The 12,321-nt window shown below is 35.9% G+C and overlaps 1 protein-coding gene across 1 annotated transcript in view; it reads right to left on the reverse strand.

Moving 5' to 3' along the window:
- Positions 1 to 12,093, reverse strand: part of LOC139686407 (leucine-rich repeat-containing protein 9-like) — a 31,448-nt gene extending 19,355 nt beyond the window's left edge. The window contains exons 1-6 of the mRNA XM_071583601.1: positions 11,965 to 12,093; positions 11,506 to 11,871; positions 11,249 to 11,419; positions 10,990 to 11,145; positions 9,145 to 9,265; positions 8,727 to 8,869 (exon numbers count right to left, since the gene is read on the reverse strand). Coding sequence (XP_071439702.1) covers positions 8,727 to 8,869; positions 9,145 to 9,265; positions 10,990 to 11,145; positions 11,249 to 11,419; positions 11,506 to 11,871; positions 11,965 to 12,093 — 1,086 coding nt within the window. The remainder of the gene's footprint in view (positions 1 to 8,726; positions 8,870 to 9,144; positions 9,266 to 10,989; positions 11,146 to 11,248; positions 11,420 to 11,505; positions 11,872 to 11,964) is intronic.
- Positions 12,094 to 12,321: the final 228 nt, after the last annotated feature.

Consider the following 12,321-nt stretch of genomic DNA (forward strand, 5'->3'; position numbering starts at 1 on the left):
TGCTAAACACTCAATTGAAACATCTTCACAACACTGGTTTTGCTTGAGTCCGAACAAACGCGGCACCCATCTTGCACACAGCTTTCTCATGTCCAAATTTTCAGTTAATATGCAATGTACCACACATTTTGAAATGCGTACTACATCTGCTAGCTCGTGCACTTTCAGTTGACAAGTTAATCTAGTATCACTTTGTGGATTTTCTTCACCGTTTCTATAGTCATCACCTCATTTGTTCAACCAATGCAATGCTTGTCTTGACAGCTTGTACAGCCTCATTTAAACTCTGCTGCCTAATATTTTACTGTTATAAACAAAGGAGCAGACTCACCCAAAGGAGAATCCAGTTCAGCTTTTATATTGGTTGGGCTGAGGCCTTTCAAATAAAAGTATTGTATCACAGAACGATGACCAATTATCTCCATTTCCACAAATTCACTGTAAAAGTTCAGTATTGATGGCTTACAAACAAATACTAAATGACATAGCTTCTTCAAACTTGTAACATATACTTTATAGATTGCATACTTTCTAATACAGTGATATTTTTCCAGCAACTACTGCCACTCTAGGTCAGGCTGGGTACTTCTGGGCCTTCCCATGTAGGTTTTTCAGAATTAAGCTATAATTGTAGGTCTACATACTTTCCTTTTAGTTGCTTCATATTTTGGAGGATGCATCCAGTTGTTACGAAGGCTTGCATGTAATCTCTCTTGTAAGTGTTTTGTGGGAATAAATAGATGAAATTGGTAAATATAACTTTTAAGAGGACATCTCATACCCATGTGGGCTATTGTTCCTTCCTAAATCCACCTTGTGTTTGAATCCAATTATGACATTGTAAATGAGGACTGAGAACTATTTGAAGACATGAGTTAGCTTGGCTAGGACTTTCACTTGGGTGAGAAATCAAATGCACAACACCTCAGGAACCCTCTGAGAAGATCTCCCACCCGTAACTATGTGATCAAAGGAAATTCTCCTGGAATATGGTAACATCCCACTATGCTGTCATGACAGTGCCCAAATTGGCTGGTGGTGGATACTTTTGGCAACTATTAAAGCTTGGGCTTGGAATGGGAACACTGTGGCTCTGGGGAAATAATAGAGCTGATATCCCCCAAACAACCAGAGGAGTGCATTGGATTTTGTTTCCATTCTCTAAATAACATCTCTTCCCATTCTCTACCTTGACCCCTGATGTAACTGGTTACCAAGTCTTGGGAGGTAGGAGTATGGGTTTGGAATTCAAGCTCATCTGTGATATTAATGCAGTTAGATTAAATTGCTAAATAATCTGGGTGAGTATGTGTTCAAAACTGAGTGATATCATGTGTCCTTTTCATCATGTTCTTTTTTAGGTGTTTCCAAAGAAGAAGTTTATAGATTTTATAAGAAATTGCTGCAGTTAAAAAAAAACTGGATTAGATAATACTAGATACCTGTGATTCCTTGAAAATAACTTAATGCTCTCATACTTTGGCATTTAACTCCACAGAGTGGTCACTCATTTTTCTAGATTGCCATTCCTGATTTCTCCTGGTAAAAATGACATTATTTGCCCAACTTTTCTGCAAGTATTTGGAATTTGATTTACCGTTTTTAATGTGGGTTGTGCATCATCGCTATTTGTCCCATTGGTATCATCAAATTCAGGTGTTTCTATGTTTAGAAGGTCCTGTATGCCTGATGGATCATGTAAAAATGAAATGATTTCACTACTAAACAGCTTCCCTACACCTGGAGTTAATTTGGTTGCCTTTGTCCATTTCTCATGGATGTTGTATCCCTGAGGTTTTTTGTCTCCATATCCCCCATTAGAATGCATATTGCCATTCCCTCATCATGTAATTATGAGCAGGGTCACCAAAATAATGTGAGCAATGGCTGAACTATTTGTCTCATCATACCAAAATTTCAATATTGAGTATCTCTCCATTTGCTTTCTGATACCGTGCATATACATTGATAATATATTATAAGTAAATACAAGGTCTGTCCCAAAAGTAGTTGGACTGCGTTGATTAAAAACAATTTATTGCCAGAGTTAATACATTCACTCAAAAGTCTTTGAAGTAGCACCCTTGCGCATCCACACTCCACTGCCAGTGCATTTTGGACATCTTATGTGCCTTCTGGGAGGTGGCACCCACAATGCCGCTAAGCCCTCTCATCACAAACTTTTGTAATGCTTCTGCCAAGCCATGGTGATGCCCTTTCAGGATGGATTTAAGGCAGGGGAAGAGGAAGTAGTCTGGTGGGGCATTGTCTAAAAAATTTGGATTCTCACTCACATGACTGAGAAGATCTTGGTAGATGTACATGCGAGTTTCCTTTTGCTCATCCAAGAGCAATCATAGTACCAACTTTGTGCGCACCTTTCTCATGCCACAAATTGATGCACATCACTTTTAGAGATGCCAAGTTAATCAGAAACCATGCGAACACTTAATCTGCAATCCTTGTCCAACAATGCCTTCATGCTTGAAAGATTTTCATCACTTTTTGAGGTCGAAGGGCAAAAAACATCCTCCAGTCTTTCCTGAGACTCCCCTCCCTTGAACCCAGCCAGAGGAACTGCCACCTATCCATCTGTCTATCTGGGAAAAAATAAGTTCCACTACTTTTGGGATAGACCTTGTAATTCAACATGGTAGAAAAACATGCATTGATTAATATCATTGCTTGTTTTAGTTTTGCAATATTTTTGTTTGATGTTTTTTTATGAAATAGGCTTTCAATGTTATTGATTTACCCGGAGTATGATTTTTGGCATGGAAATAATTGAAAAATTTGGGTAATTGGTAGGGAGACAGAGAACAAAACTTTATATCCAGAAGAATTCAAGATAATACCTCTTGTCAATGATTAATTTGGGAATGAAATCATATCCTCTTCATTTATGGATGATATAGCTTAGACTTGAATGTGTGTAAAAGTTGGGATTTGGCTATGAAATCACTACCTTAATATAAACATAAACCATAAACACAGTAATCAACCCGAAGGTCAGTTTAGGAGGTGATGGTAGAGTTCACCCAGTACTAAGCCCTATTCGGCGAGTGAAATTCACACATCAGGGTAGGGGGGCCAGTTCCTTTCCCTGTGCTGGTTATGGTTTCCCAGGAAGACCTGGTACCCAAAAAATCACTTTAGCTTGGGTGGAGCTGCAGGTGCCCAGAGTGCCTTGCCCTGGAATCGAACCTGGGCCCCACCGGTCAGCAATCCAACGCTCTACCCACTGGACTACCGCGACCCACTACCTTTATATATTGAACCTCAATTTACTTCAAATCATTCCTGAGTTATGCCCAAGATCATAGAGCTTACAGAATTCTAGTGACTTTTAAAAATACAAACCACAGTCTTACTTGGTAAATGTATTCATATTCAACTATGAATACTGGAATTATGAAGGCAGGATTTTTAACTTTAAATGACTTGCAACATTTTGAGCATTGATTTTTCATGTGCCTCAAGTAGCCTCTTTCACCACATCTGAAATTAATTTGTTTCACATTTATTCGGATTATTCTTGAAAAATGTTGCAATACTAAGTTGCTTAAGAATGTAGAATATGCACTTCATTACTTGATATGCAGATTTTCAGGCTGAGATTTTACTATTAAAATTGTCCTTTTTTCATCTAGATTTACATCAAGGTGCCCAGAATATAGATCATACTTTTTCTTTTTCTCTTCAAGCCATTTGCAATCAGATATTCCAATGCAATTAGTGACCTCCAACATAGCTTCCTTAAAAAACAATGTCCCATATGAAAGCTTTTCTGCTAATATTTATTGAATTAAAATTACATTTTGGTTGGGATTTAAAATCATCATTATAATACATATGTATTAATTCAATGCATTCATATATGTATGCATACTCATGCATTCATTTACAAGGGTAGTTTGAAAAGTTCTAGGATTTGAACAGAAGAAGAAGGTAAACGACTTACCTCAGTAAAATGTCTTTGTTTTTCATTGTAGTCTTCCTGCACACTAATGCACTTGGTCCAGCAATGTTCCAATGTCTTGATCCCATCTTGAAAATTAGATTCCTTGAGGTCTGCAAAATACCTATCTACTTCAGCTGTTAGTTCTTTGTTTGAAGAGAATCTCCGTCCACCTAGGAAAATTTTGATCTTGGGAAAGAGATGGGAATCTGTTGGAGCCAAATCATGCAAATAAGGTGGGTTTGGCAACAATTCACACATTAGTTCTCATATTTTTGCAATTGCAATAACACTTGTGTGTGTACATGCATTGTCTTGACGAAAGATGACTTTCTTCCTTGCCAAACCTGGCCTTTCTTTGTGTATCTTTTTCTGTCATTGGTCCAGGAGGTTAGCAAAGTATTGTCCAGTAATTATTCGACCATTGGGAAGATCTGGAATCAACTGCTATCAGCAGAATCCCTTTCGCATCCCAGAAAACTGAAGCCATCACCTTTCTGGCTCACTGTACTGCCTATGCTTTCTTTGGTTGTGGTGAATCAACATGTTTCCACTGCTTTGACTGCTATTTTGTCTCTTGGGTATAGTAGTGGACCCAAGTTTCATCTGTGGTCTCAAACCATTGCAGAAAATCTTTTTGGTTGCTCTTAAAACAGGTCAAACAGTGTTCGGAACTTTCCATTCTGAGGCACTTGTAATCCTGTGGCACCCATCTAGCAGACCATTTTCTCATATCCAACACAACCGTTAGAATGTGATATACCTGTTCAGATGACATCCCTACAGCTTCAGCAATTTTTTGCACTTTCACTCTGCAATTCCTCCATGACCATTTTATGCACTTTTGCAATAAGTTCAGGGGTAGTGGCACATTTTAGCCAACCACTACGTGGCTGATCATCATCTAAGCTGTCCCAAACACACTTAAACTTGTATGTCTACTGTTGACAGTAGAATATGAAGTAGCAGAGTCCCCCAGAGTGTTCTGAAAGTCAGCATGAATTTCCTTTGCTTTCATACCTTTCTTTACAAAGTATTAAATCACTGCTAATATCTTAATTTTTTCAATCTTCACAAATCATTAAATAGGAGCAACCACAGAGAGGCATCCACTCCACAGTTTTCTTTCCAGATTACTGTTGCGTTTTGTGTTTACTCATTTAGGATTACCTATTACTACGTGGGAAACTCGTTGCACTAATGCTGACATCGGGTGGTGATTCCAAGAACCTTTCAAACTGCCTTAGTATTATTAATGCATATATAATAATGAATACTTATTCAATTCATATATGTTTAATGTTTTCAGGAACTAATGAAAATTATGAATTTTCAAAGCTATCCTAATCTACTTCAGATATACATTTACCTTATAGTTATAGAAACCATTTTCAACAATGGACATTGGCCATGTGTATACATCTTTTAGCCTATATTCATTGCACATTATATAGTATTTGTATGATTTTAAGTTGTCAGAACTTCCCAGAAAGGTCTGCATGCACTGAAAAGCATTGTTAATTATTTGTATCACTTCATTTACTTTTATAGATGAGACTCCCAATGCTCTGTGTGGTAAGAAAATATAAAATATTATTTTCAATTAGAAGACTTGATGTTGACAAGCAATTTTACAGCCATCAAAGTGCTCACCCAAAAAGGCCTCTACAACTGAAAGTATCTATTAGCTTTCTAAAAGTAGAGAATTCATCATTTTCAAGACTAATTGTCTTGAGTTTTATATTTCCAACATGCTGTAGTTCCAAGTTTATTTTGGCAATATTGACCTATATTAATAAAAAATAATTATACCATAATCATTATATATAACTTTCCCTCATTCCACCCAGCATGAATAGTGATAAAAAATGACTAAATTTAGCTTGATTGAAAATATATCTAAATGAAAATTCATGCTTTCATAAATTTGCTAGGGCAGTAGCAGACAGAACTCTAAACTACTTTTGTAATAAAACCTTTTGTGTGCAAGAAACTTGTGGACTGTGAATATTGTAAGCTTAATATTATGCTGTGATTACCTCACAATGCAATCTTGAGATTATGGTTTCAAAAACAAGGTAATTCACACTGATTCACGCACATATCACAGTGATTAAAACTTGATTTTCCATAGAGTAATGTAGTGAGGAAAATGGTCTATCATAAGTGTCCTATGCAATAAATTAAAATTACAAAGAAGGTGCAGTATTTATTTATTTTATCGTGAGAATTTTGAACTGGTAAGGTTGGAAAGTTTTTAATGTTAGTCAGTGTCATAAAAACTTTTTTGTCTTCCAAAAAAGCTAAATGGATTACTGGATTACTGTAAATTTTAGACCATCACCAGGAAAAATAATTACCTCCCAACAATAAAGTTTGTAAATTTTTTGTTTGATTTTTACACCATTCATTTTTTGAGCTAGACTTATGGCGGATGATCATGATTTTTTGAATCTACAACTATAAAATCCCCTCCCAATGGGTAATTTATAGCAAATGAGTGGAGAGTCATTGTGGCATAGCCATTGTAATGAATAGAAAATGAGAGAGAAGGATAGCGAATGTGGAACGGTAGAAATTATTAGTAGAAATGAGTTGTCCGGCTCAATCTAGTGGTAGTCCAAGTGTACCTACATGCCGACAAGCAGTAATAAGTAGGAAGAAGTAGGTGGTGTATATGATCAATTATATGAAATTATTGAAAATGTACCCGGAAGAAAATACTTGATAGTGATTGGGGACTGAAATGTGGTGCTAGGTGAAGGGAGAAGTAAGGTGTGAGAGTGTGGTTTGAGAGAAAGAAATGACCACAGAAAGAAGACTATAGAGTATTACAGGAGAAATAACTTAATAATAACAAACCGAACGGTATTAGGGTTAACCCTGTGAAATTTATCCATGATGGAAAGGAAACAAACTATGCAAATTTCACTTGAATAGAGATTTATTCACGACCCGGGTTTCAAACACTTAACTTCAAGTGAAATTTGCATAGTTTGTTTCCTTTCCATAACTTAATAATAACTAAAACCTAGTTAAAACACCAAGGGAGATGTTGCACATAGAAAATGCTGGGAGATACAGGTAGGTTATATTGTAGGTAGGCACTTAATTAAGAATAGCATGATCAACTCACATGGGAAACAGTTGGGGGTACAGATCAGAACTTAGTGCCCATGAAGTGTAATGTTCAATGTGCGTGAATTAGGAATACCAATTAGAAAATGGAATGTAGAAGACAACTAGAGCAAATAGGAAAAACTGACAAAGGGCAGTCATAAAATACTGACCTAGATTAAGGGAATAGCTAATGTAGAAGAAAGACAGGAACTTCTCAAGTAAGGAATTAGGAAAGTGGCATATGAAACAATGGATGTGGTAAATAGAAAATAGGTTAGACTGCTATAAATTAGAGAGGTTAGTATAATTATAAAGATGGAAATTGAAGCAGATGAAAACGTAATTGGGAAGAAATGGCAAAGACCTTAACAATAAACTGGGGACAGAAACTGATAAGGTAAAGGAAAAATGGTTGAGAGCAGGACAAAGATGTGGAGAGTTTACAGAGTGAGGGTGAAATAAGCATGCTTTACAGAGAAATAAATGAATTGACGGGATTTAAGAAAAGAATTTCCATTAACTCTATTAGAAATGCAAAATGTAAAATATTAATCCAAGAAGAAGTCTTTCTGACTAGATATAAAGAATTTAAAGTGAATCTATCCAGAATATTTACATGCCTCCGACACACAGGTGTCGACAGTAAATTGAGAGTTGGAATGGGCAGTACTAGACAGGGGAGTGAGAAAGGAATGTCTATTATCACCTGTTGTTTTCAGTATATATATGTGAAGGGAATGGTAAGCAAGGCATGGGAAGGGTTGAAAGTCAGATTAAAGGAAGTAGGGGGTCTGCTAAAGGGTTACCGTGATTAGAGCATTGCAGAATCAGTGTGATAGGTTTGGAGTTAGAATTAATTGTGTGAAAATGAAGGTAATGAGATTCTCTATAAATAAGAAGGCTAAGGTAAATATCAAAGTTGGGTGACTTTAACCAGAAAAAGTGGAAGAGTAGAGCATCTAGAAATTGTTTTAGAGGAGGGTGGGCAGAATGTTAGGGACATAAAAAGAAGGATGATTGCATTAGGCATGGAAACATTAACAAAGAGGTAGGAGATGATTACAGGCCCCTTAAGTAATAAAAGAAAATGCTGGGATAGTGAGGTAGTCTAAGAAAAAGAATCTGCATATTAAATGGAATTTAGGGAGGTAGAAAGTAAAGCTAATTAATGATTTATTGTGATATCAGGTATAGGGTTTAAGAATATTGAGTGTCATTTACTTAGGGATGACAAAAACCATATTGTGTATTCAAAAGTAGATCCCAAGCCAGAGAATACTCTTAATATATTTAAAGCAGTTATGCATTAGGCAAAAGAATTTCAATTATAAGATTAAGGATGATTAGGATACAGGGAGCATTGTTGTGAATAACTAAAATAAATCTTTTGGATTGTTAGTTAGATTGTGTGTACCTACAGGCCTGTATATGATGATTTTGACTCTATGCTATGCAAAATATTTCATTTGTCTCCTAGAGGCAGCCTTGAGAATGTGAATAAGATATCATGTTTGTACAGGAATATATGATGTGTACATAATTATATGTTTCAATCATTTTTAATCTTGGAGACACTAAAAATAGTCTAAATCTTTGAATCTATAAATATTTTTGCCAAACATCATTTCAAGAAACGATAAAATGAGACCTTGTGCTTCTCTGCTTTTATGTCCTTCTTTTGCTTTTCTTGAAGTGTCCATGTTTTTACTCTATATTCCATGCTATCTTGCTTTCTGTTTATCATCACAGAGGTTTCATTTCCCATGGGAGCTGGAGTTCTATCTGCCTGTTCTTAATTGAAAAATGACATACTATGAACATTACTTTATCATTCTTAGAGGTAAGTGACTTAACTTATTCCTTAGAATTAAATGGAGCAAGGCTGCCCTTTCATACTAGGTGTGTCCCAAAAGTAGCATGACTAATTTTATTTCTTTGTTTAGCCTTAGTCCAAAAACAGCACTTTTTGGCCTTTTACATCGGATAATTGACAGTGATAACAATGGACACAATTATGAGCACCCAAGCCCTAGGTGGAGAAAAACCCATGCAGGTGAGAATCAAACCTGTGACCCTTAGATTGACAGATAAGGGTGTTACCCCACCACCACTTGCTTTTAGTGGCACAAGTTGTTTTGGGAGGGTAGAGAATATTGAAGACGCCAAAACTTTCAGGACACCCTTCGACTGCAAAAAGAGACAAAAATCTTGCAAGAGTGAAGGCTTTGTTGGAGAGGGATCGCATAAAAGTGTTGGCATGGTTTCTGATGAACTTGGGATCTGTAAAAGTGACGTGCATCCACTTGTGACCAAAAAAAAGGGCATGAGAAAGGTCTATGCGAAGTTGGTGCTGCAAGTTTTCTTTTGCTCATCCGATAGAACTCGCTGCACCAACTTCTTCCAAGGAAACTCACATGTGGTCTGACAAGAGCTACCCTACCAGGTGAGTGAGGATCCAAATTTTATAGGCAATGCCCCACCAGACTTGTTCCCTTTCCCTGCCTCAAATCGGTGCTTAAAGGACATTACCACAGTTCAGTGGAAGTTTAACAACAGGTCATAACGAGGGAGCTTAGCATCATTGTGGGTGTCGCCTTCCAGAAGGCATGCATGGTGTGGAAAATACACTGGCAGTGGTGTGTGGTCATGCAAGGGTGGTACTTCAAAGACTTTTGAGTGAATATATCCTGGCAATATATTGTTTTAATCAATTCAGTCTTACTTCTATTGGGACAGACCTTGTAGATTTTCAATGAGTAGATTTTGCTATTCTTAAATCCCCAAACTCTTATTTTTTAAATTAAATGTCATCATCATTTTTTCTTTTAAAAGAATGACTATCCAATAAACCCAGTTAGCTGGTGGATAACACACTTTCTGGCTAACTCATATCATGGGATCAAAACCATTTAGGTATTAGTATTGGGTTCATATTCTGTATGTACTCATATTGGGTTTATAATGGAAGAGGCTACAGTGATCCATGATTTTGCCGCTGAATTTTCCTAAAGTAAACAATTCATCATGTAATAGATACTAAAAATGCTTTTAAGAAGTAGGAAAAGTGGTCTGTCATTTAATGATTCTCATTAATTGCTTTAAGATCTCTGCTGAGTTGTTAATGATAAATTCTCATAAAAATACCACTGAAACGACCATAGTTACTATATTAAACAAATTATAAATAAATATTAAAGGAAAACTTCATACTGCCATTATTTCCTAAATTCACAGCTGTATAATGATGTTTTTCAATTTTAATTCATCTATAACATCCATTTCTATGTCTTTAGACTCCCAACTCTGTCTCCCTTTTGAAGGCTTTACAGAAAGGTGCAGTTGAAGATGTGAGTCTTCCACGACTGAAAAAGAATACACCCTGGGAGACTGGCAATCTCTAATCCAAGTTTGGTGTCCATTCAACAAAGCTAAAAGTCCTATGAAAACAATTGTAAATTTAATATTATGCATATTACATTTGCAAGGCATGCATTGTGTAAAATTGAGCCGTTATAAGTGTGAGAGCCTATTATTACTACTAGAAGGCACCGCACATGTAAACTATGAAGACTTGTAAATTGACTTATAGCTTTGAGGAATGGGCCTCAGATATTTTTCAACTTTTGAAATAACGATTTTTAGGGCTGTATAGTTAATGTTAGAGTGAACAAGAATTCTCAGCTGCAATTCCACGTCTGTTATATTTTCATTGGTACTTTAAAACCTAATGTTGGAATATTTAAGCATTAAAATCAATTTTCCTACATTAAAGTGCGGGTTGGATATACCGCAGGAAACAGCTATAAAACTACACATTACATTCATGTGTTAATTTATTAAAAAATTGATTTGGAACTAACATTAATGAAGTACCTATAATCGACTGAAAAATTACAAAATGAAAAAGAAACCTGAATTTCTTCAATCTTCAAATTGTAAAAAATGTCCTTGAATTTACTCATTCTATTCTGCTTATCATCTTCATCACTAAGCATGTTCTCGTAGTAGTGGTAATATGCCCTGTTTCTGAGCATACTATAGAAAACTGTTTTCTCCTTAATGAGTTCCTGGATTGATTAAATTAGTAAAATCCAAAAAAATGCATTTTTAGAACTTAAAGTAGCATACTTATAGCATGAAATTGTAATTAATTAAAATATAATGGAATACTTTAGCTATTCTCCTCTCTTCTTCACTGACTGGAAATGAGTCCAGTGCACTTAAATTTTTAAGTTGAGAAATGATTAATGTTCTGTAATTGCATAAGTGAGTAAGAGGACAAACTTTAAAAATTGGATCCGAAAAACTCAGTGACTCTATTGCTGTTAGCTGAATGGTTTCCTGAAAATTTTAAGTGTTATTTATTTTAATACTAATACTAAAATTAGTTTTACTTGCATACACCTGGACCATTTTTCAATACTCACCCTTAAGTTAAACAGAGGATTTCCAGAAACATTCAACTGTTTCAACTGCTTATTCATAATGAGAGCTGTACCTAGCTCTCCAATACAGTTATCGCTCAAATATAATTCTGTTAATTCACTCAAATGACCAATATTCTGAGAATAAATTTTGTTATTTTTGTGGAGAAATTCCAAGACAAAATTTAAGGTTGCAGAATGAGGTGGTGAAAAATCGTGTAATCTTACCCTTACTTCGCTGATTTTATTCCCAGAAAGCCATAGCGTTTGAAGTTTCGTTAAAGTATCCAACCCATTAATTTTTGATATTCTGTTAGAATACAAGTACAGTTTTTCGAGTTTTGTGCACCGTTCCAAGCATTCTATTTTCTTAGAGAAATGTATGTGAAAATTAGGAGATGGTCAATACGAATTAGAAATTTCCGAATCGTCGGGACTGAAGTAGGTGTTTGGAATGTTTACCTGGATTGAGCATTCAGCCACCCAAAGTTCTTTTAGCTGCGTCATATCCTCTAGACCTTTGAGAGAGCAAACGGGCTGGCAAATTATCACCAGTTTCGTGAAAAATTCCGACCTCGGTGATAAATTCATGAAGGAGTCGAATCCGTCAAAGAAAGAGTGATATTCGGTTTTTAGTGAAACATCCGAGTCGAAATCTTCATCATTGGATTGCAAATTTTCCGGTCCTTTGTTATCTATCGATGGGTATATGCCTTCCATCAGTACTCAGATACGTGCAGCTCTTTTGAAGTATTCTATACTGTTATTGTTTTGCTTGGGTACGACAGGTTCTGCGCCAGCAACAATAACATGTAGTGC

Source organism: Hetaerina americana, unplaced genomic scaffold (assembly GCF_022747635.1).
Source record: "Hetaerina americana unplaced genomic scaffold, ioHetAmer1.1.p SCAF_14, whole genome shotgun sequence".
NCBI classification, from domain to species: Eukaryota; Metazoa; Arthropoda; class Insecta; order Odonata; family Calopterygidae; genus Hetaerina; species Hetaerina americana.